Source organism: Homarus americanus, unplaced genomic scaffold (assembly GCF_018991925.1).
Source record: "Homarus americanus isolate GMGI-L3 unplaced genomic scaffold, GMGI_Hamer_2.0 scaffold25827, whole genome shotgun sequence".
Lineage (NCBI taxonomy): Eukaryota > Metazoa > Arthropoda > Malacostraca > Decapoda > Nephropidae > Homarus > Homarus americanus.
In genome coordinates, this window is record NW_024738300.1 from 8,512,042 (window position 1) to 8,536,794 (window position 24,753).

At 36.5% G+C, this 24,753-nt stretch overlaps 1 protein-coding gene across 4 annotated transcripts in view; it reads left to right on the forward strand.

Moving 5' to 3' along the window:
* Positions 1-24,753, forward strand: part of LOC121873824 (phosphatidylinositol 4-kinase alpha-like) — a 133,083-nt gene that overhangs the window by 28,489 nt on the left and 79,841 nt on the right. For all 4 annotated transcript variants that reach the window (XM_042377562.1, XM_042377565.1, XM_042377563.1 and 1 more), the window contains exons 9-17: positions 1,302-1,458; positions 6,668-6,857; positions 10,783-10,972; positions 11,168-11,277; positions 13,506-13,665; positions 14,587-14,746; positions 15,425-15,564; positions 18,898-19,031; positions 24,423-24,524. In XM_042377562.1, coding sequence (XP_042233496.1) covers positions 1,302-1,458; positions 6,668-6,857; positions 10,783-10,972; positions 11,168-11,277; positions 13,506-13,665; positions 14,587-14,746; positions 15,425-15,564; positions 18,898-19,031; positions 24,423-24,524 — 1,343 coding nt within the window. The remainder of the gene's footprint in view (positions 1-1,301; positions 1,459-6,667; positions 6,858-10,782; positions 10,973-11,167; positions 11,278-13,505; positions 13,666-14,586; positions 14,747-15,424; positions 15,565-18,897; positions 19,032-24,422; positions 24,525-24,753) is intronic.

A 24,753-nucleotide genomic window follows, 5' to 3' on the forward strand; every position in this document is an offset into this window, starting at 1 on the left:
TAATTATTCAAGGTGAGTTTAAATATTTAAGAATTTAAATCTTAATTTTAATGCTAGAATTTAGTCAGGTGTCGTTCATCAGTGCCGAGTCAGGTCAGGGATTACGGAGGAAAGTCGGAGGGCGGGGCAGGGCAGGGCAGGGGACCCAGCCTCATGTCATGACCTGACACATTAATGCAGTGTAACACAGGATGTTATACTGTCCAGATCTAACTGGTATGCTCCGGATACAAGTTGTGTTTACTGTTCATAAAATAAGTTGTTTTTAAATTCTGTTAAATTTATTTGATAGCAGTGTCTGTGAAAATTCTGTGAAGGGAGTGGTATCATCTAATTGTAAGACCCAAAAGTATGAAGATGAAAACATAAATTTTAAGCTAGAGTGGAAGGATGATTTTACATTCACCATTAAAGGAGGTAAACCTTTGTGCCTTATCTTCAATGTGTCTCTCACTCACTACAAAGCCAGTATTGTAATTTGTAACACCACTACGACACAAATCACAAAAAAGTTTCATGTGATTATCCACCAAGTCAGTATTATGGAAAAACAAGCTTTGTGAGGTGGTATCTGATGAAAATAGCACCTCTAATTTTACTGGTTTGCTTGTTTTTTTTTATATATTCCTCTAAGTTTTGACCAAATGTTTACTAAGACAAATATGTATACTGTAATTAAAAATATTTTCAAATTTTTCCTTTAACAATCCCATTTAATATGACTGAAATACAGACTTTCATATTTTTTCTGAGATGTGCTCGTAGTTCATTATGTATTAAACATGCTCAGTACCGTTAAAAAAAATCGCTCAAGATTTTGATAACATTAGGTATAGTGTATTTGTACTCCTGAATATTGAAACATAAAATTTAACAATTTAAAAACTACATACATTAGTAAATATTACTGCTTACATGTATTTCTTAGTAATATTTGCACATAATTTTTGTAATAGAATGTGTATTTAACACTAAAAACATGTGTATATTTTCTTCATGTCTTGCGGCTGTCGAATATCTGAAGATTATCATATGCGTCTCTTAGGTTAAGCAAGTATGGCCACCCCTGGTATATATGAACATTAGAGTATGTACAGATAATTATATACTGTACTGAAGAAAGACCCTGATTTTCCCAATCAAGACTTTTAATAATAATTAGGGATTTTGACTTACTTTGGGTAGTAGCTCAACTGTTAATGGTCAGTGTTTGCGACCCTTATCTTCAATTAGGTCACACATTGGTTATGATGATCAAAAGTAGATGGTTAACATGAATAACATATGTAAACTACTTTCAGGGCTTAGGTAAACTTGCTGAAAAGTTTCCAAATATTGCTGGGACATGCATTAACTACCTTCAGGATTTCCTAGTTAGTCCATCACCCATCCTCTTAAAGCTCCACCGTCAACAGTCTGACTTCCTGACCCCACATCAGGGCAACTTAACTGTAAAAGGTTAGTATCTCAAGCTTAGAACTTTCACAGTGGCCATGGTCAATCATTCCCTCTGAATGGTTACAATGCCTCTGAAAAACTCCCACTTCATGGCCACTGTGTGTCTTCTGTTGAGCATCATGCCCACTTTATGAGTATAGTATCCACATTTGCTAAAATATTCAAATTTTCCTTTATTTCCCATTTTGTGAGACAAAATTTCATCAACATTGAAAAGACCATCTGAGTAATGTACTATATTTATTAAAAGCATTTACATATTTGTTATTCACCTTGAGTGTATCTGCTAATGGCAGAATCATTTTGCTATAAAAGTTGTTTGCATTAATTTAGATTATATACACTGTTTGGTGTATATAAGTAACCTTTTTGTTTTAAGCAGTTGGTTGCACAGTTGTTATATACTTTTCAAGTGGAGTAAGTTGCACCTGTCATTGAAAAGTGTTAAATGCTATTAATATATATCTTAAAAGAAATATATACCTTTTGATATATATATTGGCAGTCCTCATTATACACACTACTGCTATATGCATTTTCACACATTCAAAGTTTATAAATTATTAAATTAATAAGTTACTCAATATTGGCTCATTTACTGTTAATGACCCAATACAGACTCATGGTAGGTTATCCTTATCGGTAAACTCATTTATTCTGGGCCCATCAACCATATCCTTAGATTCTTTCTTTATGTTGCTACATGAAGAGCAGAACCTTATTTACTGTATATGCCACATGAAGTCTACAAATACCTGATGCAAATGAAGATTTACAGATAATTTTCTTGTAGTTTGCACCTGTTAACATTGTTAGTGGCATTGTCACCAAAATTGGTTCGTCACTGTAGCCACATCCCTTAGCCCTCTTGCTGCCAAGCTGTGAACTATCTTATGGTTATTATTTTTTTTTACTCATTTACATACGCACAATCCAATCAATCAATCCTTATAACATACAGGTATCCCTCATATAATGAACGGTCACTTAGCCATATAAAAATTTTAACACCCATTTCTCATTTAACGATCGTCAATTTTCAGTTTAGCAATCTTCAACTTACTGGGAAAAATTGAGGAGGGAAGCCAGAAAGATGAGGATTCTGTGCTCCAAGGGCACTTCTCTACTGGCATTAATTGTTTACGCTATCCGTGTGCCAACTACCCACCCGCGCCTTGTACTACTAGTGTTTACCACCTATAGTTTGATCTTTGTCTTCCTTGCTTCGCTGTTATCGCTGCGTACATTATCGATCGACGTACATTGTCCATATTGCTCTGTGTTGCTGTAATTGTTGTGACTTTTACAGGTTATTGAAAATATACTGTACAGGTTGTACCTCTCTAGTCCGGCATTCTGTGGTCCGGAAACTCCCGTGGTCCGGAACGATTTTAGTTTGTCCAATAGGTAGATAGGCAGTTTTTTTTTTTTACTTATCTGAATTATTATTATTATTACAGGAGTATTAAATTTTTGCCCCTCAGGCCCCAATGTGGGTCAGTGACCTATGCCCGGGTGGGCTAATCCCCTTAAAAAAAAAAAAGCCGCGGGAAATTAAGGTTTGTTTACATCCGGCAGTTCGGCTGCTCTCTCTCTCTCTGCTTGTCTATACAGAGTACAACATTTAACCCTTCAATATATATGAGCAGTAAATAAGTGTTGCTTTCATATTCTTATGTAGAGTAATGACGATATATTTTCACATGTGCGCACTTACATACGAGCAGTCTCACTTTTTTTTTTACCATTAATGGTTAGCTACTTATATTGTTCCATTTATTAACATTAAATAACATTACAGGTACTTCAAGCAACCATATTCATTTTTTACATTAATTTTACTACAGCTAAACTCAGGGTCTTATTTTCTTCAGTTTTATATGTAGAACCAATCAGTCACTGGTTTCGTAAGCTTTAACATAAACAATGCCGGCAGCCGTCTCGTCTCCTCTAATATTCCACGTATTATTAATAAATTGTATTGTTAATTTTGCACACACACAAACATTAATTCAATAAAAACAAATTCAGAAACATTAATTAAAATATATATGAACAGTAAATAAGTGTTGCTTTCATATTCTTATGTAATGTAATGGCGATATGTTTTCACGTGTGCACATGCGCACTTACGTATGCGATCTCTCTTTTTCTTTACCATTATCGTTAGCTACTTCTATTGTTCCATTTATTAACATTAAATAACATTACTTAAAACAACCATATTAATTTTACTACAGCTACAACCAAGGTCTTATTTTCTTCAGTTTTATATGTAGAACCAGTCAGTCACTGGTTTTGTAATCAACGAAAACAATGCTGTGTCATTTCCTCTTGTGTTTTAATATTCTACGTATTATTAATGAAATATATTGCTCATTTTGCACACATAAACATTAATTCAATAAAAAAGACATTCAGTAATAAACAATAATGAATCTTTTGTACATAAGAGAAATGACGCTGTTTACACGATTATGCACGTCGTCTGCACGTTGGAGGGCCGTTCAAACCCGTCGAAATTCAAGTTTCCGCCATCAAAATTTTTATTTATTTATTTTTTTGTGTGTTCCAATAAAATACGTTAAGAATTAAAAACTCGCGAAATTTGAGAAGCTACTATACGACATTTAACCCTTCAATATGTCTTCAAAGAGACCATGACGAAGAGAAAGTGGTGCTAGTGCTTCCAGGCATAAGCACAAGTCACTATCTATCCAGGAAAAGGGTGAATTTCCATGGTCCGGCAATTTCCATGGTCTGGCACCGGTCAGGTCCCGAGGTTGCCGGACTAGAGAGGTACAACTTGTACTAACAGTTTGTTTACCCTGCACTATTGAGATACGTATTATGTAAAGTGAGTAAACATTATGATATCGGCTAAGCGCGCTGCTGTTTTGCTTTTCTCATCAGGCAAGACCAAACTTTCCCGCAAGTTCTTGAGCTTAGCGGTGAAGCTTGACATTATACGGCATCACATGAGTAGTGAAGGGACAAACTTCATTGCTAAAATACTTGGATGTGGACTTGATGAGTGTTACTTTACTGTAGTGTACCGTAGTGTATTATTATAGGAAATTCGTCATAATTACCCTCGTTTTGCCATTAGGCAATTGTTTCACTCCACACGAGACACAAGACAGCAAACAGATGGGAGATCCCCATGCTGCTCTCCCCTCCTTTTTCACTTCCCAGCACATAAAATTTTTTTATTCTCTATGTTTTTCACCTTATGATAAAATATTTTTTTTGGCACATTTTGTATGAACAATTGTGTGTGCATCTAACAGTAAAAAAATGAAGAAAATTAAGCATATTTACCTCAAATTACGAGTTGAACAATAACATAGCTCACAATTCAGCCTCACCTGCCCTTGGTGCTACTGAAAGGCAAGTCGGCGACTCGGCTACACAATTACGTGCCATCTCCATGGATAGTATTCTTTGTTATCCCTCATTAAGGATATTATCTCTTGTTATCCCTCGTTTAGCAAACATTTCGCTTAATGATCGTTTTTTCAGGAATGCATCCCGATCATTAAACGAGGGATACCTGTAATGTGCAAAAAAGGTAAAAGAAAAACTATTGTATAAGGTTAAACTTAGAATTTATTAACATTTCTTTGTGTGCGAGAGTTAGCATGCTGAGAAAGGGAGCGGGAGGGGAGGGGAGTCGAGTGTGGGAACACTGGTGCTAGGGGCTAACAGAGGCAGTATACCAGCTGGGCTGCGTTGTTATGGTGAGCGTTGAGGCCAAGCAGCCAGTGTGTATGCAAGTGGCGATTGTGTAAAACTTTTATTTAGCTTTTCCTTAATGATTTTAGCTGCATTTTTTCATCTAGGTTGTATATAAATTTTGCTTGAAGTAACACATTTGTTAAATAACATAGGAAAGGTAGGTGGTATAGTTTCTGAATACTGTACTGGGAAAGAAGGTACAGGGAGTTGGGAGTTTGCTTCAGCCTTTTGGAGGGGCAGATCCAGGAATATCAAAAGGGGGGAGTCCAAGAAGAACTTTGTGGGTGGGGGAACATGGCGAGCACAGTGAGCCCACCCAGCCAGGGGATTTGGGGGGGTGAGGGGGAGCCCTAAGCCCCCCTCACCCTCAATTTATTTTTTTAATCTGTCCAATATCATGGGCATTTTGAGGCCCTTTTGAATCCAAGTGCACTTGATATTAGGAGATATTCTGATGTCAATAGTAATTACTTTTTTTTATGTCAAAAATGCCAGAGTACAATACTGCATTAAAGAAAAAAATATTAGAATTTTCTCTTGAAAAAAGGGGGGGGGGGTCCGGATCCCAGAACCCTCCCCTGGATCTGCCCCTGTTTTGGCTAACCATAAAGGCTATTACTTTACAATTGTGATAATATTTCTTACTTTTTTCTTCTTGTTTTTTGCAATATGTTCGGTATCTACAAGAGTAAAGTTAGACTTACGAACAAGCCTCAGGAATATACCTTGTTGGTAAATAGAGGAGTACATGCACTATTTTCTTTTACCAACCTGGGGGAGTCAGATGATCAGAAACCTGTCCTTCGTATTTTTATTCTGTGCACTGTTATTCTATATGAACAAAAAGAACGGTTACTTTTTTTTTCTTATGAACATGATGAGTTGCAGATATAGGCCTCTGGGAGCGTCTGTATGTCGGTCCGTTCATGGTCTGGGTTATGTGTGGTTTATAGGCATGGAAGCTACACAATGTTCAGGGCCAGTGTCCTTGCTTCTGTGAGGGAAATGTATGAAAAATTTCTGGATTTAGATAAGCAGTATCATAATTAAATTTAAGTCATCCACCATGACATCTAAATTTACTATTCTCTCTTTATGAATTTATTGTCATTAGTGATTTAAATTATCTTTATTGATGTCCTGTATTGATTTATTCAGTTATTATGTTTTTTCTATTTATTTGGGTTAGTTTTGGTTGTGTAAGGTGTCTGAATATCAGGCCACAGGAATGTATCTTCCATTTGTAACACTGTATTTACCAGAAAATCACCTTCACTCTACAAACTTTTGCATTCTGTGGAATTACCTTCACTTCTGTGGAACACAGCCCTGTCGTATAGTGAGGACTGTCTATACTTGCTGTGCTTATTTAGGGAAATTTTCAAATGATATGTTTGACTTATATTACAGTATTCTGTTTAGTTTTGGGATGTTTAATACAGGTACTGTAATATGATTTTGAAATACCTAGTTACTGGAGACACGAGCAACAGGCCAGTGTCAGCCTCGGCAGCAGCATTTGAGAGACTGAGAGATACGGCCATAGAGAACTTGTGTATTGCACTCAAGTCAGGACTGACAGTAGATGCCAACACTGTGCTTGCTTTTATATCCTCAATATCCAGTAGAGAAAAAGCTGGCTATGATCGTCTACCAGAAAGGTTAGTTTTTATGCCTTTTTTGTTTATGTATCTTTTAATTTATGTGTACCATGTCTTTTATCCCCATCGTTCAGTGTGTGTGTGCTTGCGTGCATGCTACCATGGCCCTCCACTCAATTCTTTTCTATGTTATAATCAATCCTCGCAGATTTTGCATCTCTCTTGGGATCTCTTCTTTTGATTTCATTCTTCCATCCCCCATGTCTGCCATCCTGTGGACCTCTTATTGCCTATTTTTATCTTTGCCATTATCCTCTCATTCCTAGTTATATGGTCAAAGCATTTCTCTTATCTTCTTTAATAATGGTTCAGTATTTTGCTCAGTGCACTAACTATTCCTAGATCATCTTCATTTGTTTATTATCAATATGTGAAGATCTCTAGCCTCCTTTAAGTGTCTGCTGAAGGTGTGCACACTTTGAACCCATGGAACAGTACTGACAAAGCATTTCATTTAAGCAGCCTTTTTCTTAAATAAGAGAAATATACTATTAAAATATTCCCTAAGTTTATTAAATGCTATTTTTGCTTCAGCTATTCTTAATTTAATTTCTATGTCAAACCTACCACCACACTTACATTACTTTACAAATTCCCAATACAGTACTTTCCACCTAACTTCCTTGTTGCCTGGTCTTGAAAGAATTAAAAAAAAAAAATAATGAATAGTTTCTACGTACTGTACTGTACTTTTACAATGATAAATTGGTACTGATTCTGGGCAGTCAACGTCTGGGTACAGTGTTATACAATACAGGTATTAACTAAATGATTTTTAGTCACCAGATATTGTACAGTAATACCCTGATTTACGGATTTACGCGGTCAATTGAACCCGCGGAGTAGCGCGTAAAATGAGAAACGCGTAAATGGAATAACAGAACATATGGGATTAATTGAAATAGAGACTGGGCCGACTCCCAAACTCCACTTTTTCCGACACAATACCGACATACTGTAATACCTACTTTGTAGTAAAAATAACATCTTAATTTTACGATGGTATGCACACACAATTAATATTTAAGAGAAATACAGTCGCCAGGTTAATGTTCATTCAAATAATGGACTCAACTCCCCCCTCTTCCCATGCTCGCTGGCTCCTCCCTCTCTGAGAAATGTTTGGGTGAAAACACTAGATTTTAAGGTATAGTAATAAATAATACCTCAGACTAAAGTTAGAATAATATAATTGACATTGCTGGATTCCTTGCAAGGCCAGGAATATTTTGAATATGAATGTCATATATTTTGCACAAAAGATAAAGTTTTGGCTTTGTAATCAAAATTCTTAAATTAGATCTAAAATTTGTATGTCTAATGCAAATTCCATGATGTTTATATTTAAAATAATCAAAATCTTATAAGAATTCCAGCAATGTAAATTATATTCTGGCCGGGTAATTTGTATGAATTTTATGAGTTAAAACAAATTTCTTCAGTAAATAAACAAATTATTATTCACCCAGACACTATCTGTCAATCAAAATGCCCCACCTCCGCTCCCCCCCCCCTCTTCCCACGCTCACTGGGTCCCTCCCTCCCTCCCTACCCCCCACCTTCCCTCCCTCCTCCCTACCAGAGAAATGTTTGGGAGAAAACAGTATACAAGTATTTACATTTTTAGTAATAAATAATACCTCAGACTAAAGTTAGGAGTATATAATTGACATTTCTGGATTCCTTGCAGGTCAGGGAATATTTTGAATGTAAACTTCATATATTTTGCACAAAGGATAAAATATTTGTCTTATTTTCATGATCTCCTTAAATTACATCTAAAATTTGTATTTAATGCAAATGTTAAGATGTTTATATTTAAAATGATCACCATCTTGTAAGGATTCCAGCAATGTAAATTGTATATTTTATGAGCTAAAAACATATATATCTTCAGTAAATAAACAAATTATACTTCACCCGCGTTAATGAGTAAATTCACCGCGTAAATCGGGCATCCCGGTTCTGGCAAGGTACCGCGTAAATGACCAAACGCGTAAACGAGAACCACGTAAATCGAGGTTCAACTGTATACTAAAAAAGTTTTGGTGATGAATTCTCTTTTTGGTAGTATGTTCCAAATGGCATCTTGCTTGAACTACTAAAAGGAAGACAATTGAATAACTAATTGCTTTTAAGAATGCACCTCCTTCACAGATTACCTTCTGTATACTTTAGGAGTAATACCGTATAGTACAGACTGGGTAGATTACAGGGTTAAGTTCTTGTGACTATCCTGATATACCAGGTTGAGATCATCTTACCTAACAATTAAATGGTAAAAAATTATATGTACAGTGAACCCTCACTTTACGCGGTTAATGTAACCCACAGGGTACCGCGGAAAGTGAGAAACGCGTAAAGTGAACAATATAACATATGGGATTAATTGAAATAGAGACCGGGCCGACCCCCAAACTCCACTTTTTCAGACACAATACCTACGTTGTAGTAAAAATAACTTCTTAATTTTATGATGGTATGCACACACAATTAATAATAAAGAGAAATATCAATAATATTAGGTTTCTTAACACTTACCTTAGTAGAAAAGATGGCTGGGCACACGGGGATGGGGGGTTGGTTCCGAGGCAGAGGGCAGATTATTGGCCCTCACCTGTATCACTTGTATCAATTGTATCACTATCCACCACAGAGGCTTGCAGGGCCTCTTTGTCAAACCCCTCAAAGTGCATATAAGTCCATATCCTCAGTATAATTATCACTATCACTGACTTGGGCCGGCTGTGGTGGGTGGCGGGTGAAGAACTCGGTTATGTTTTGATGACTGGGCGACCTTGTGCGCACCCTGCTCGTGCCGCTTACACAACATGGCGGATGGCGGGAGAGGGTGGGAGAGATGGCGGGAGGTTTGGATTAAAAAATGGCGCGGCTCGCCAGCCGCTTTCCGCGTAAAGGGGTACACGCACCGCGGAATGTGAGCATTCCGGTTTCGGCAGGGTACCGTGGAAACGCGGAATGTGGGACCGCGTAAAGCGAGGGTTGACTGTATTATGAATGGTGAATTTTTACCTGTAAAGGTATGTTTACTCTGTTGATTGTGCATTTTGGAACTTTAAAACTTTGCCCTATCTGGATTATCAAAGTGAGCAACCAATTGAAATTGTTGAACAATCATTGCACACTTCTTTCCCGAACCTATTTGCCCACAGCACATTACAAATATTTATTATAGCAATTTTTTTGTCTGTATAATGTATCACATTATGGTACTGTACAGTACTTCCTACATTTTGCATATAAGAGGCTTATTTAAATGATCTTAAGTTCTAGACAATCCACTATCTTGGACAGACACAATAAACCATAGTAAGTGTTGACAGTAAGAAATAATCAACACAGTAGGGGTCATGTCAGGTCAGGGAATTAGGCCAGACTGCACACTACCTGGGATGACACAGTTGAAAAGCATGCTATGAGCATACCTTATTTATATAACAATGTTTAAAATCCCACGATATTATAGCCTAAGTCCTTATAAACATCTAAAAGCACTTAATTTAAGACAAAAGAAGAAATAGAAAGACAAAATGCAGTCAATGAAAGTAAATAATAAATCATCAGGTAAATAAAATATTGTAAATTTAAAGTTTAACCTTATTCGTAAGTCGGGGACCCCCATAAAATTTAAAAAAATACTAATTCCTAAAGTGTGAGATTTATAGTGTGTATCACTCAGTCACAACACCCATCACTACCTCTTTCCCCAATAACACGCTACAATATCAACCACAACATCCACTACCACAATTTCATGTTGTTTACATAGACTGTGAACTTGTTTATTATTCTGAACAAATAGTTTCTAAGCTTCTTTTAACTTGAGTGAGGCTTGAGGTCTTCACGTGTTACTGTAGTCCATTTTATTGGTCATTGTAACTCAGGAGTACTTCATATATTTCAGTGATAATATTGTAATATCACACAATGTGGTGGTGGCATTAGGCCACGTGGCTGTGGCACTGAAGGATTCTCCTCGTACCACTGAAACCATCCTTCACCAGTGTCTCCTCCAGCGCTTCTGCCGCCCTCCATCCAACCTGGATACACTAATTGTTGACCAGTTAGGCTGTATGCTTTTGGCAAAGAATGATGTAAGTCTTTTTCTTTGGAATTGTATAACACATTTGGATTCTCTTTACATAGAATGATACAAATGTTGAATTTACAAAGTAGAATATCAGATAGAACTAAGAGGTGATGGAACATTGTATTTGTTCACATCTGAAGACTGTTTATACCTTTATGAATCTCATTATTAATAATGAACTATTTACTTAATATTTTAGCCCAAGGTATATGATGAGATAATGGAGCAGTTCAGTAAAATCATCATAGAAGCAAGCAGTGGCACGTACGGAATTGGTGCAGTTCAAGACCAGCGCATGAAGCAGTATAGGTAAGACACTTCACTGTTGACCTTCATTACATAGCTTGAACAGATAGTGTTTGAATATATTGCTGTACATGAATTATTAAGAATATATACAGTAACCTGTCAAAAGAAATACAATTGGAAATAAACTTTAGTGCATATTAATATCTATAACATCTTCAGAGTGTTTATTAACAAACCTTTAGCTGTGTATTAATTGTGTTTAGTTTGTACAGTACAGTGGTGCGTGAGGTTGATAGACATTAACCTATCATTAATGCTCTTTAATGTTGATTATTTCTTTGTGAGAAGTGAGATCTGTGGAGTGGCTCTTATGTTTTTGAAATCCAGAAACTTAGCCCTTTATTTTTCACTAGCAGTTTAGTTTGATTTCCATGAGTTCAATAACCATGATATTGTTTTTCAAGTACAGTGTGTAACTCCTGTGTAACGGTGTTTAGTTTAGTTTATTAAGATCATATTGGATTATCAGTGTTTTCAATCTACAATATTTGTTTGTTATATCTCTGTTTCCTCTTGAACATGTATCATCTTTATTGATTGGTGAGTTTACATGTTCTTTGCACTTCATATATACATCCACAGCTTATTCTCATACTCTTCTTCACCCATTTTTTAATTGAAATATTGAAATGACTCCAGGTGAATCATAAGTGTTTAGTATTATGCTAAGAATCCCATGGGTGCTCATAATGATGTCAAGTTACAGGTGCTCAAAAGATGAAAAGAGAATTACAGTTACTGACCAATTAACTCGCATTATATGTTGCTCTGTAAGGTGATTCTTGTTTTTAATTTGTTTATGAGTTGTATACTGTACAATACAGTAAGCCCTCGTATAATGTCGGCCCGCTTAATGTTGTTTCGGTTCTACTTCGCTAATCTTTAGATACCAAAAATTCGTTTAACGTCCCGATAACTCGGTACAACTTTGTTTTGCGTCATCACGGACTACTTTTTATGGCGCATCGCCCTCTCTCGGTGAGGAATGTCACAGAGTCCCCAAGCGACTCCAGTCTTTGTGAGGCTTCCACAGCGTTCATGCATGTTTAAGTGTTTTTGCAATAAATACTGTACTGTAACCATTCGAAATGGCTTCCAAGCTCCCATCAAGTGCTACTGATGCTAGTTGTGAAAAAGCAACGTAAGACCATTAGCCTTGCTACGAAAATGGAGGTTTTAAACCATTTTGAGAGGGGGGAGAAGCTACCCGCCGGGTGTCAGTGACTCGCTACCCTCCTCATCTCCCTCCCTCCTCTTCCACTCCACTACTCACCACACACTCGCTCTACCACCACCACCCATCGGTGAGTACCAATACAAACTTAGTAGTTGTATATGCATGCACTATTTTCTATAAAAATGGCAATGATTTTCTGTATATGTAATGTATTTCATTGGGCAAAGGGAGGCTCAGGGACATAACTCCCGTATTTTATTTATTTATTATGGGGAAAAATGATCCGCTTAACGTTGTTAAGTATAATGTTGCATTTTCAGGAACGTAACCCCGATGTTAAGCGAGGACTTACTGTGCAGTAAGTTCTATGTTAGCCGGAATCCCTCAAACCCGGAACTTCTATAACTGGAATTGAAATTGTCTTGGAAAATCGTGACAAAAGCTGGAAAATTCCAGCTTTGGGGAAAATTTTCTGGGGGGGGGGCACATTTTCCAGAAAATTCCAGGGATGAGGGACTTTTTTTCCTGGTCTGTGAGATGAAAATCTGGTGCATTTTCTGGAAATTCGGAGAAATTTTTCTCAGACAGTTCCCTGAAAATTTTGGGGATGGGGGATATTTTTCCGGGCTCAAGAGATGACGGAATGGGCAATATCGGGAACTTCCGAGAAAATTTTTCCGTTACCTGAAAAATTCCAGGAACGAGGGATTTTTTCTGGCCCCGAGAGAGTTGCCTCGTTACCCGGAAGTGCTCTGCACCAATTGTTCCGGCTAACGGTTATATTGTGCTCATGTGGTTGGTTGTTCCAATCAAGTGAACCCTTCATGACTTTGCCTTGTTCTGTGAGTTTCATTTTTAATGTTTGGTTTTTATATCACAGAGAACTACTCAGGTGATAACTCATTGGTTTCCTACATGTAGATCGGTGGATTTTTTTCCCAGTGTGTGAAGTGTAATGCCGTCACTGTAAGACAAGGCTTCCATTTTACACACCTCTACTCCAACATGTATAGTGGTATTATATGATGGTGACTGTATTTATATGTTCCAGACATGTTGCTACTGCTGTACATAATGCATTAGCAAATATCTGTGCCAACATACAAGGAGAAGCTGAGATGGATAAGTTGTTAATGCGTTTATTGGAACTGTTCGTCAAGCTTGGGTTGGCAGCAAAACAAAACTCAGAAAAACATCCAGCTGTGTTGAAGGTACTGTATAGTGTTCAGCTGTGTTGAAGGTACTGTATAGTGTTCAGCTGTGTTGAAGGTACTGTATGGTGTTCAGCTGTGTTGAAGGTACTGTATGGTGTTCAGCTGTGTTGAAGGTACTGTATAGTGTTCAGCTGTGTTGAAGGTACTGTATGGTGTTTAGCTGTGTTGAAGGTACTGTATGGTGTTCAGCTGTGTTGAAGGTACTGTATAGTGTTCAGCTGTGTTGAAGGTACTGAATGGTGTTCAGCTGTGTTGAAGGTACTGTATGGTGTTCAGCTGTGTTGAAGGTACTGTATAGTGTTCAGCTGTGTTGAAGGTACTGTATGGTGTTTAGCTGTGTTGAAGGTACTGTATGGTGTTCAGCTGTGTTGAAGGTACTGTATGGTGTTCAGCTGTGTTGAAGGTACTGTATGGTGTTCTCGATATTTTGAAAATATTATACAAAATTTTCCTGTACAGTCAGCAACATAGTACTGTACTGTATGTGAACACCTTGGGACCTGGATTTTATATACAAGTCCAGATGATAGAATGGTTTGCTGCTACAGTACAACAATACATTAAACAAATTTACTGGTATCAAAATTTTTTAGGAGGAAAATAGCTTAATATTTTAGTAACATATAAAGTACTCACAGGACTTTACATTTACATAAAAAAGAGATAACTGGACTTAGCAGGTAATGAAGTTATGAAGAATTTGTGTAATTCAAGCTTTCCTATCTTGTTCAGTTTCCAGCAGGAGATTATAATTAAAGGAGCAGTTTGGATCTCTAACAATAAACTGCTATTAGAAGTATAATAATTATAGTGTTTAAATAGGGCTTAGTGAATACAATACTTCCAAGATGGCTTATTATCATAATATATTTTTTGATGAATCGATATAATACTTAGCTCTTTAATATATATTTTCAGGCATCTAGCAGTGCAGGAAACCTTGGAGTGTTGATCCCTGTGATAGCGGTGCTAGTGCGACGTGTGCCTCCAATAAAAGAACCCAAACCACGTCTGTTGAAGCTGTTCCGAGACTTCTGGTTATTCTGCATTGTTATGGGCTTCACACAGCAGGAGTCTGGTATGAAATGTTGATGACTCCATAGCAATAATAAAAAATTTTGCTGACACCCTCTTCCAAGCAACTTCTCAAAAATTTGGCTGCTTATTGGGTAGTTCTATGTCTTCAGACAACACCTTCCTTAGTTATATGAACCAGGATTGATTTAGTAAATCATTATACTATCAGCCTCAAAATAATGAAAAGCAGGTGGAGCAGTGTATTATTTTTATAAGGCTTAATTGATCCACTTCATCCCACACAGATAGGAAGGGAGGAATATTGAAAGTAAGAAAATCAGTTTTACTCCTTAAACATGAGCTTTACAACCAGGGCCCAAAGCAGATTTTATCAATACAACTGTTTAGCTGGTGGAAGGAGGGGCATTGTGTTAATATAGAGCTCTTCATTATTTAACATCTATTTATATTCTGTATTTGCAATGATATTAACAATTAAGTATATGCTGGGAGTGACTGAAGTATAGTTATAATATCTGTAAAGTTTTCATTTTAATCTCGGTAATCTCCCCGCTTGCTGGAATTCCTGGTCCCAAAAACTCTCCAATAGCTGGAATGGAAGTTGTCAGTCTTGTTCATCTTTGTTACATATCCCTCCTTTGTGAGCAGTAGAGAATATATGCACATCTACCTAAACATTTACAAAAACTTCATGTAGACAAATATTGGTGTGTTTCAGGGTTGTGGCCTGCAGATTGGCATATGGCTGTCTGTGACATTGCAGTGACTTCTCCTCTCTTGTTGTCCCACACAAAGCATCGTTCAGAGATGAAGGAACTCAAGTATACCTATGCAGTGCGGGATGATTCTGTTTCAGTTGTGAGTAATAGTATTTATTTGCGAGTTACAATATTCACCTTTGAGTAAGAATATTCAGACTTTTAGCACATAAAATACTTGTGATTATTATACTCACTTGGGTTTACAGGACACCTGCAACTTTTATCTTCTGTAAAATTCTTTCCTCAACCTTAGTATTCCCCATGTCCAATAAACACACAACACTAGCAGCAGGACCATGCTTGACCCACTGCATTTTGAGTTCAATCCCCTGGTCGGATGCGAGAAACGTGTTATCCAGTGTGACACTACCAAACCGTCACAGTTTTTCTGGGTACTCCAGTTTCCTCCTGTACTAACCATGGACAATCAGAGTTATAACAAAGAACAGACAGAGCACCTGATTGGTAATTAAGCTGAAAAGTGGTGAACTTGATAAATTATAATAATAATAATAATTCTCATAATAATAGCTGATTTTTCGTTTCTCAGAAGTGCAAGTTCTTAAAAAGTATTCACGTGTTCGAAACACTACAAAGTCAAAGACCCGAGAATAAAAATATAAAAATATTACCCAAAAATATCTATAAAAATATAGTTCATATATCCTTAAGATGTAACACTTCCTAAACCCCGTACAGTAATTCTCCATCACTGTACCCCCTTCAGGATCATAAGCTTTCAAAAAAAGAAAGGTCTTAAGTTGTTACTTAAAGTCCTCCACAGAAGTCAGCTGCTTCATGGGTGTACAGTGTAAGAAAAGGGTTGGTCAGCAAAAGAACATTCCCGTACTGATCTAGGCAAATCAAGGAGTGAGGGATCATCACTACTACTGAATGCAAAATCATTTCAGAACTTGTGGTCAGAGGATTTAACAGGTTAACCAAATACTTCATGTTCACCAAACACAAGTGCTTTAAAAGTCATTAGGCATCAATAAGCAGAGTTTGTCGTAGATTTAACTGGAAGCCACTGCAATTCGATCAAAAATGGGGTGGTGGGAGAGCAAAATTAACCTTGGGAACCCTGTTCAACACTGTCTGAACTTTCTTCAGTAGATAATTAAGTTGGCAGACCCATAAAGAGTTACAGTAGTTAACCTGAGACAAAATAAATGAATGTAATAGTATCACAAGAATAAATTACTAGCTGTCAACTGCAGTATAGTACCAGTGTCATGTCTTGGTAACACTGAGCTACAGCTGTAAGATGCTAACTATATGGACTTCTTTACAAAAGTTTGAAGAGTATTTTCACTGATTATTCTGTACCTTGTGTAATTATTTGTTTGAAGAGCAGTATGAAAACAAGTGCATTGGAGTCTTGATAATTCATGGGTTAGGAACCAGATGATATCGTGAAATATCATTTCGAGAATTATAGTCTAATTGATTTAAATAGAAATAATTAGTTTAGTTCCATAGGCCAAGAAATATTCATAAACTGTTCCAAAACTGTTTAATGAACACTAAACGTAATACTGTACATAATACATCATAAATATACAGTAACACATAGATACAACTATTATACAAAAAGTAATTTTATACAGGTATCCTTTGTTTGGCGTTGATTCACTCAATGTTAATTATGTTTAGTGATAAAAAAATTTTGACATCCTTTTTCACTTAGCATTAGGTTAAAATTCGGCTTGGCGATAGCTTGACCCACTGGGAAAGGGAAAAAAACTGAGGATGAGGTGGACCTGTGAGATGGCATGTTGCCATTGTTACATGTAATGAAACTATAAAAGTTGTGGAAAAATCATTACAATACTGTACTCTAATGTGGCTGAGAAATTAAGAAAATATAACGTGTGTGAAGTGAACATATGTGTTTACTGCCCTACTGTTTGAATCAGTTGTTCTCCCTCTGTATTTTGCTGTTACTCCATGTTTACCAATAATTTCACTTAACATTAGGTTTTTCAGGATCACAACCACATCATTATATGAGGGATATGTAAACAGCTCCTTTCCTTCTCACAATTTCATGTGGGTTATGCCAGTACACCAACATGGAAACAGGCAGGTGCTGGGCTGGCTGTGACCACACTATTTCAATAATGAGTCAGGAATTTAATACCATACAATAACTCATGTTCTTTTTTTATGATAATGTTTTATTAACTTGGTACCAAATGAATCTCAATAAAATGGAAATTATGGTGAAATTGCATTATGTTGCACTATTGAGATTAAAGGTGTGTGCTCAGCTCAGGAACATGGGGAGAGGAACCCCTCAGTCCACCACCCAACTGCTCTGCCTCCCACAGACAGGTCACTTATTACTTTTAATTTTTCGTCTTTCATAGTTTTAGATTATATTTTCTTAATTTGAAGGCAAATTAGAACAATGAAATGATATTTCCACAACTTAATGGTTTCTTATGTAAACAATGTCGGCACTCGGCTGTAAATTATGAATGCCGTATTTGACAGCAAAATTTAAAATAGAGGTAGTAATAGAGGTAAATGTGTATTTAGGAATGAAAATTTGTATTTTGTGAATTATTGAGAAACTGCTGTAATTTGTATACTGTAGATGAGTTGACAACTTTTTTCAGCTTCATGATCATGATATTGTACATCTGCCAGTAGAGTGTAAGAGCCTCAGCCCAAATAGATGAGCTGCCACAGACCTTGAGTCTTTTATATGAAATTTTGTTTTATTATTTTATTATTATTGTTTAGTTTAATGGAGAATAATTATAATTTAAACATCATCAGGTGATGGTAGAATTAGGTCTGTGGCTGATTGGACAAGTGTATGGTAGTTAATTAGGAGCTGTTGGTTAGCAGAATGCCAGATAAAAGAGGCTCAACCTGTAGATCATTTCTCAGTTGGTTGTTGCTCATCTTGTTTCTCTTCTCTATATTATCATCCACTTTTTTATGTATTCTGTTCTCCTGTATAGCAAGAAAAATAGATATTGGACATGTGTGTGGATGAAGATGTATTAACTAGGATTTAGGACACGAGCCTCATATGGCAACTTCTTCATGTAGGGCCGAGTCATCCTAAGTTCCAAACTAACCCAAATTAACCATTGAGATTGGGTTCAGTTTTAAGGAGTTTTAATTTTATGATGCTCCAGTCATAATGGGTAGCGTAGGTTTGAACTCACTACAACTTGACCCCATTATAACTGGAGCTAGGACAGGGTTCCATTTCACCTTCTATTGCATATATCATTTTCTTTCCAATATACCCTTTCCAGGTGTTATGCCATTACAGTACCTTGTTTAATATTTCTTCACTCTCTACTGCTGGCCTGGGAATTATTCCTCACCCCTCCCTCTAAAACACTCCCTACTTATGGCTTACAAGTAAACCACAGTTATTAATTTTACTTCTATCTGGTTTTTACAGAGTGAATTAAATGAGCTACGACAGCAAATTCTGAGTCTACTTGAACACACTGCTGACGTTACACAGATTATCAATAAATTTTCATTTGCTCAGTGCATTTATGTTCTTTCTGTCTACCGTGTAGAAGCCCTCAGGTTAGTATAGTAAGGTTTTTATTATTACAGGTTGAACCTCCCTAATCCGGCACCCTTTGGACCTGACCTGTGCCGGACTATAGAATTTTCCAAACCACAGGTGGTCTTTGTAAAATACATAGTATTATTGATGTGCCAATCTGGAGCATCATGTTTAAAATTTTGCGCCTAATGTTCCTCTGGGCACGCTACACTGTCCTAAGGGCAAAGCTGTACTGCACATGTAATCAAAATATTGTACTAAATGATTACTAAAATTTTTGTCTAGTGCAAACTATAGCATGATTATATTCAAATTAATCACTATCATAAGAATTCCAGCATTGTTAATTGTATTCTCCCATGTCAGTTCAGTGACATTTTATAAGAAAAAACTTAAAGTCACTCTCAAGGACAGATAAATAAATAAGCACTAGACCTTGGCATCAACTGTCAAACATATCACCTCACCTCCCTCCCCCTCATCTTCCCTGCCAGCAAACAGACCATTTCGCTTCCCTTAATTTTAGCTGTGTTGATTTATGAGTGTTTGTTTTAACATAATACAAAAAAACAAAAAACAATGTTTTGTTTATTCTAGGAGATGGGCTGAGGTGCATCTGGGTAGACTCTCGGCCTTTTTAGTATTTTGTGTTTCTCTCAAGTACCAAACTAAATTATTCCATTTAAACAACACTTCAGTTTAGTGTGAATTCGGTTTAAAAAGACCTCTCTTGGAACGTATCTCGTGTTATATCCACGTTCTACTATACAGTGTAATTGTAATAAATGAAAATAGATAAACAATATTTATCATTCTGCACTTAAAATGACAAAATAGTTGTAGTACCTGTACATAAATCGGTGATGTTCACCTGTAAAGAAGAAAAAGCATATGTACAGTAATTCATGTAAATCCACAATGAAAACGTGGATAAGATAAATCTTGATAAAATCACATAGGTACTCCGTTGTTTCCATTTTCCCGTGTGATTTTATCAAGATGTACAGTAAATGAAATACAGTAATAAAATAAATACAGTGGTCCCTCGGTTAACGAACAGTTCGATTAACGAAATTTCGGTTAACGAATTAGCTCCCATAAGGATTTTCAGTTCGATTAACGAACAAAACTTCGATTAACGAAATCCTAACAACAAACACGTTTTGTTGTGCGCATCAGCTGATCGGCTAGTCCGCCAATACAGTACAATAATTGGTTCTATGTTTACATTCGTTTCCAATGAAGTAAATATCAAGAAAGTTAGTCTCTTGAATATTTCTGCATTTTTTATATTAAAATTATTGGTTATTCTAAAATTTAGTTAACATATTGATAATATAAACAGTACAGGGAACAGTTTGTGCATGCCCATCAGCTGATTGAATCACACAACAACGCTTCTCAGTTTAACTTTGTTTACAGTGGAGTGAACATAGAGTTTGTTGGTCTCTTGAATATTTTTTCATTTTTACATTAAAATTATTGGTCATTCTGAAATTTAGTTAACATATTGATAATACAGTATACAGTGCACAAATTATTATGAAACATGAAGAAGGCATTAGAACCAATGCACTCTGTAAGGAATATGGCATGTCATCATCGACTGCCTCTGCAATCAGCTGTTTGATATGTAAACAAGGCTGCCGGTAATATGACATGCACACCTCAAACTAAGTTAAAATACAGTATTCTATTGTTTTTCATTTATTATTATACAGTATACTGTACAGTACAGTACTGTATCTAGTTTACATTTAATGTTTTGTTAATTCTACTACTGGTGTACAGTAAGTACTTTGTATGTACTTTTTCAGTGAGTTGGAACCAATTACCTAATATCCCATTGAAATAATAAATTCAGTTAATGAAATTTTCGGCTAATGAACGACTGTGGAACGAATTGTGTTCGTTAACCGAGGGACCACTGTGTGCTTAGGAGGCATATTAAGGGTAAATAACAAGTGAAATATTACAGAAACACTTGAAATACCTAGGAACACACCGAACTCCACGAGGACCAGAAGTAAACAAAGGGTATGCCGAACCATGGATACTAGCGCCGGTGGGTACTAGCGGCCGTCCGGCAAACTAAAATTTGGCCGGACGACGGGAGGTGCTGGACAATAGAGTACCGGATTAGGGAGGTTCAACCTGTATTGTATTTTATGATTCTTGGATGTTCCTTTTAATAACACCTAAAGCAGTTGGTTTAAAAAATCTGTTTTCTTTGGTTGAAGCTAAAGTTCCTTAATACAGTGTAGTGTACATATTTAAGTTACAGGGAATCATTATAACAAGGGATTCACCTAATACAGTACATACATAAAAGATTAGGTTAGCTGAAGGTTACAGCCATTAACCACTAAATTTCTAAACATATTTTGGATCATGTGAAATCCCTATTTACACAGTTTCCCTGTAATATATATACTATTTATTATTTTTTTTTATCTATTTTTGAAGATGTAATGTACAGTATTACCCCGCTTTACACGGTTTCACTTTCCGCGATTTCTCATTTACGATTTCTCATTTACGTGGTACCTCGCCAGAACCAGACTTTCACTTTCCGCGGTGCATCTACTCATATACGCGGGTGAAGTATAATTTTTTATTTAGCTCATAAAATTCATACAAATTACTGGGCCAGAATATAATTTACATTGCTGGAATTCTTACAATATGATGATCATTTTGAATATAAACATCATGGATTTTGCATTAGACATACCATCATAAAATTAAGATGTTATTTTTACTACAGCATAGGTTTTGTGTTGGAAAAAGTGGAGTTTAGGGGTCGGGCCAGTCTCTATTGGAATTAATCCCATATGTTCTGTTGTTCACTTTACGCGGTTTTCACTTTCCGCGGTACCCTGTGGGTTCAATTGACCGCGTAAACCGCGTAAATCGGGGTACTACTGTAATGTTATTTATGATGATTTCCACATCATAAGAGACTGATCATACAAGACTATAAGGATAGGTACTGACAGAGTTGTCACAACTCAAATCCACATTCCTTGTAAACCCAGCCCTCTAAAGTCTCACGCCCAGAGTTTAATCACCCTCTTTCGTTGAAGAGGGTAGTCGTGTTTCAACCCAAGTTTAAAAAAAAATGTCATGAATGACACTGCACTACAGTACTTGATGGGGTGGTGTGGCAGTAAAATTAACAAATTACAATACTGGTATCATAAGTTAATTCTATTGGAATCAGTTAATTTTACCGCCACTCTTCCCTGTTAAGCACTGTAGTGCGGTGTCATTCAGGATTCATTTTTTTAAACTCGGGTTGAAACACGACTACCCTCTTTAATGGAAGAGGGTGTTTAAAACTCTGGGCATGTCTTCCTAATTATAAAATAAAAATGATAAAGAAATGTATAATTATTTTCGTCTTGATACTTTGTTTCATTTTATATACAGTTGTACCCCACTTAACGCGGTCAATTGAACCCAGAGGGTCCCGCGTTAAGTGAAATCCGCGTTAAGTGAACAACAGAACATATGGGATTAATTCCAATAGAAACCGGCCCGACCCCCAAACTCCACTTTTTGAAGGCACATACCTATGTTGTAGTAAAAATAACATCTTAATTTTATGATGGTACATGCACACAATTAATACTTAAGAGAAATAGAGAAATACAGTCGCCAAGTTAATGTCCATTCAAATAATGGACTCAACTCCCTCCCCCTCTCACACTACACAGCCGGCTAACAGATGGTCGGTCGGTCCCTCCCTCCCCCACCCCCCACCAACCGTCCCAAGGAGATGTGTGGGATAACCTCAAACTAAAGTTAGGAAAATATAATTGACATTGCTGGATTCCTTGTAAGACCAGGAATATTTTGAATATAAATGTCATATATTTTGCACAAAAGATAACATAGTTACCTAGAGAAAAATTTTATCTAAAAATTGTAAGTTTAAAGCAAAATATATGATGTTTATATTCAAAATGATCACCAAATTATAAGAATTCCAGCAATGTAAATTATATTCTGACCGGGTAATTTGTATGAATTTTATGAGCTAAAACAAATATCTTCAGTTAATAAAAAAAATAATAATTCTTCACTGGGTAACAGATGGTCGGTCGGTCCCTCCCTCCCCCCCACCCCCCACCAACCGTCCCAAGGAGATGTGTGGGATAACCACTAAATTTTAATAAATAATACCTCAAACTAAAGTTAGGATAATATAATTGACATTGCTGGATTCCTTGTAAGACCAGGAATATTTTGAATATAAATGTCATATATTTTGCACAAAAGATACCATAGTTACCTAGAGAAAAATTTTTATCTAAAAATTGTAAGTTTAAAGCAAAATATATGATGTTTATATTCAAAATGATCACCAAATTATAAGAATTCCAGCAATGTAAATTATATTCTGGCCTGGTAATTTGTATGAATTTTATGAGCTAAAACAGGCAGTCAGGCAGGGTGGCGGGTGGGGCAAATCTAAAAATAGCGTCTCGGACACTCACCGCGTATATGTGGAAAAAATCCGCGTTAAGTGAAAGTTCAGCTTTGGCAAGGCACCGCGTATATGCGAAAACGCGTTAAGTGAAACCGCGTTAGGCGGGGTAAAACTGTATCGTCAGAAATGGTTTCTGCCTTATAAAATATTTTCATTAGCTTCAAATGTTGCAGGAGGAACAGAGGGGATGAGGGGCCTTCAGTTTTTTACCTCAAAATTCACGATTAGTTTAAATCTACCCCCAAAAAGCTGAGCATAAGTGTGAACTCTGCGTCTAACAGTACAGTATGTACTTGTCACCTTGATCATACTCAAACACAATCCCTTAAACAGCACATGTAGTCACCACTTGATAACTTAAGAATAAATAAAGAAAATTTGTGCGACTGAGGTGGTTGGTAGACTAATGCTGTGTGAGCATTGTTTACATTCACTACCATTTACTGGATGAATGTCAACAGCAGTTGGTGAAAATCTAGAGGGGAAATACTATGTGTTAGCTTTTAGCTATTTTTCCTGAGGCAACTTGTTATCTGTACTGAAAATGAAACTTTAATAACAAAACCAGCAATGAAATGTTATCAGTTGTATGTGTTTAATGAAGGGTGATAGGACCTCACTATACTAAAAACGTACGCTCTTCATTACCTAGTTCAGCTATTTAGTTGTTGTTTATTGTACCATGGATTTCAGCTGAATTTTAAGTTCAAATATTGTACTAGGGATATAAGCCAACCCCTGGTTTTGGAGGATTTTTTCAGGCTTTAGATTTCACCGTTACACCATTATATACTGTACAATGTCATATATTAGAAAACTTAAGGAGGTGTGAAAATATGGGTCATGTGTGATACAGTGTACTGTACTGTATGTGGAAATAATTTGCTTAAAATTGATTTTGGTTATTTTGTAGGGTGAGAAGTTCTCCAGAAATCAACTTTCAACCCATGTTTGGTTACCTGCTTGATCCAGTCATCCAGAATGACAAGTATGATATGTGGACATGTATTAACAGGTAAGGCTCACCCAAATGTAGATAAAGCTGTTGTCACAGTTAATCAAAGTTTTTTCTAAGGGTGCAGCCACACAAGTGTATATTTTGCCTGAAACATGTGATCAACAAGAAGAAATGAACAGGGTTCCAACTCTGTTAGTGTGGCTTTTGGGACCCTGTGCTTTGTTTCTTCCTGTTGAACACATGTTTTGGGCAAAATATACTGTGGCTGCATCCTAATATGTACTGT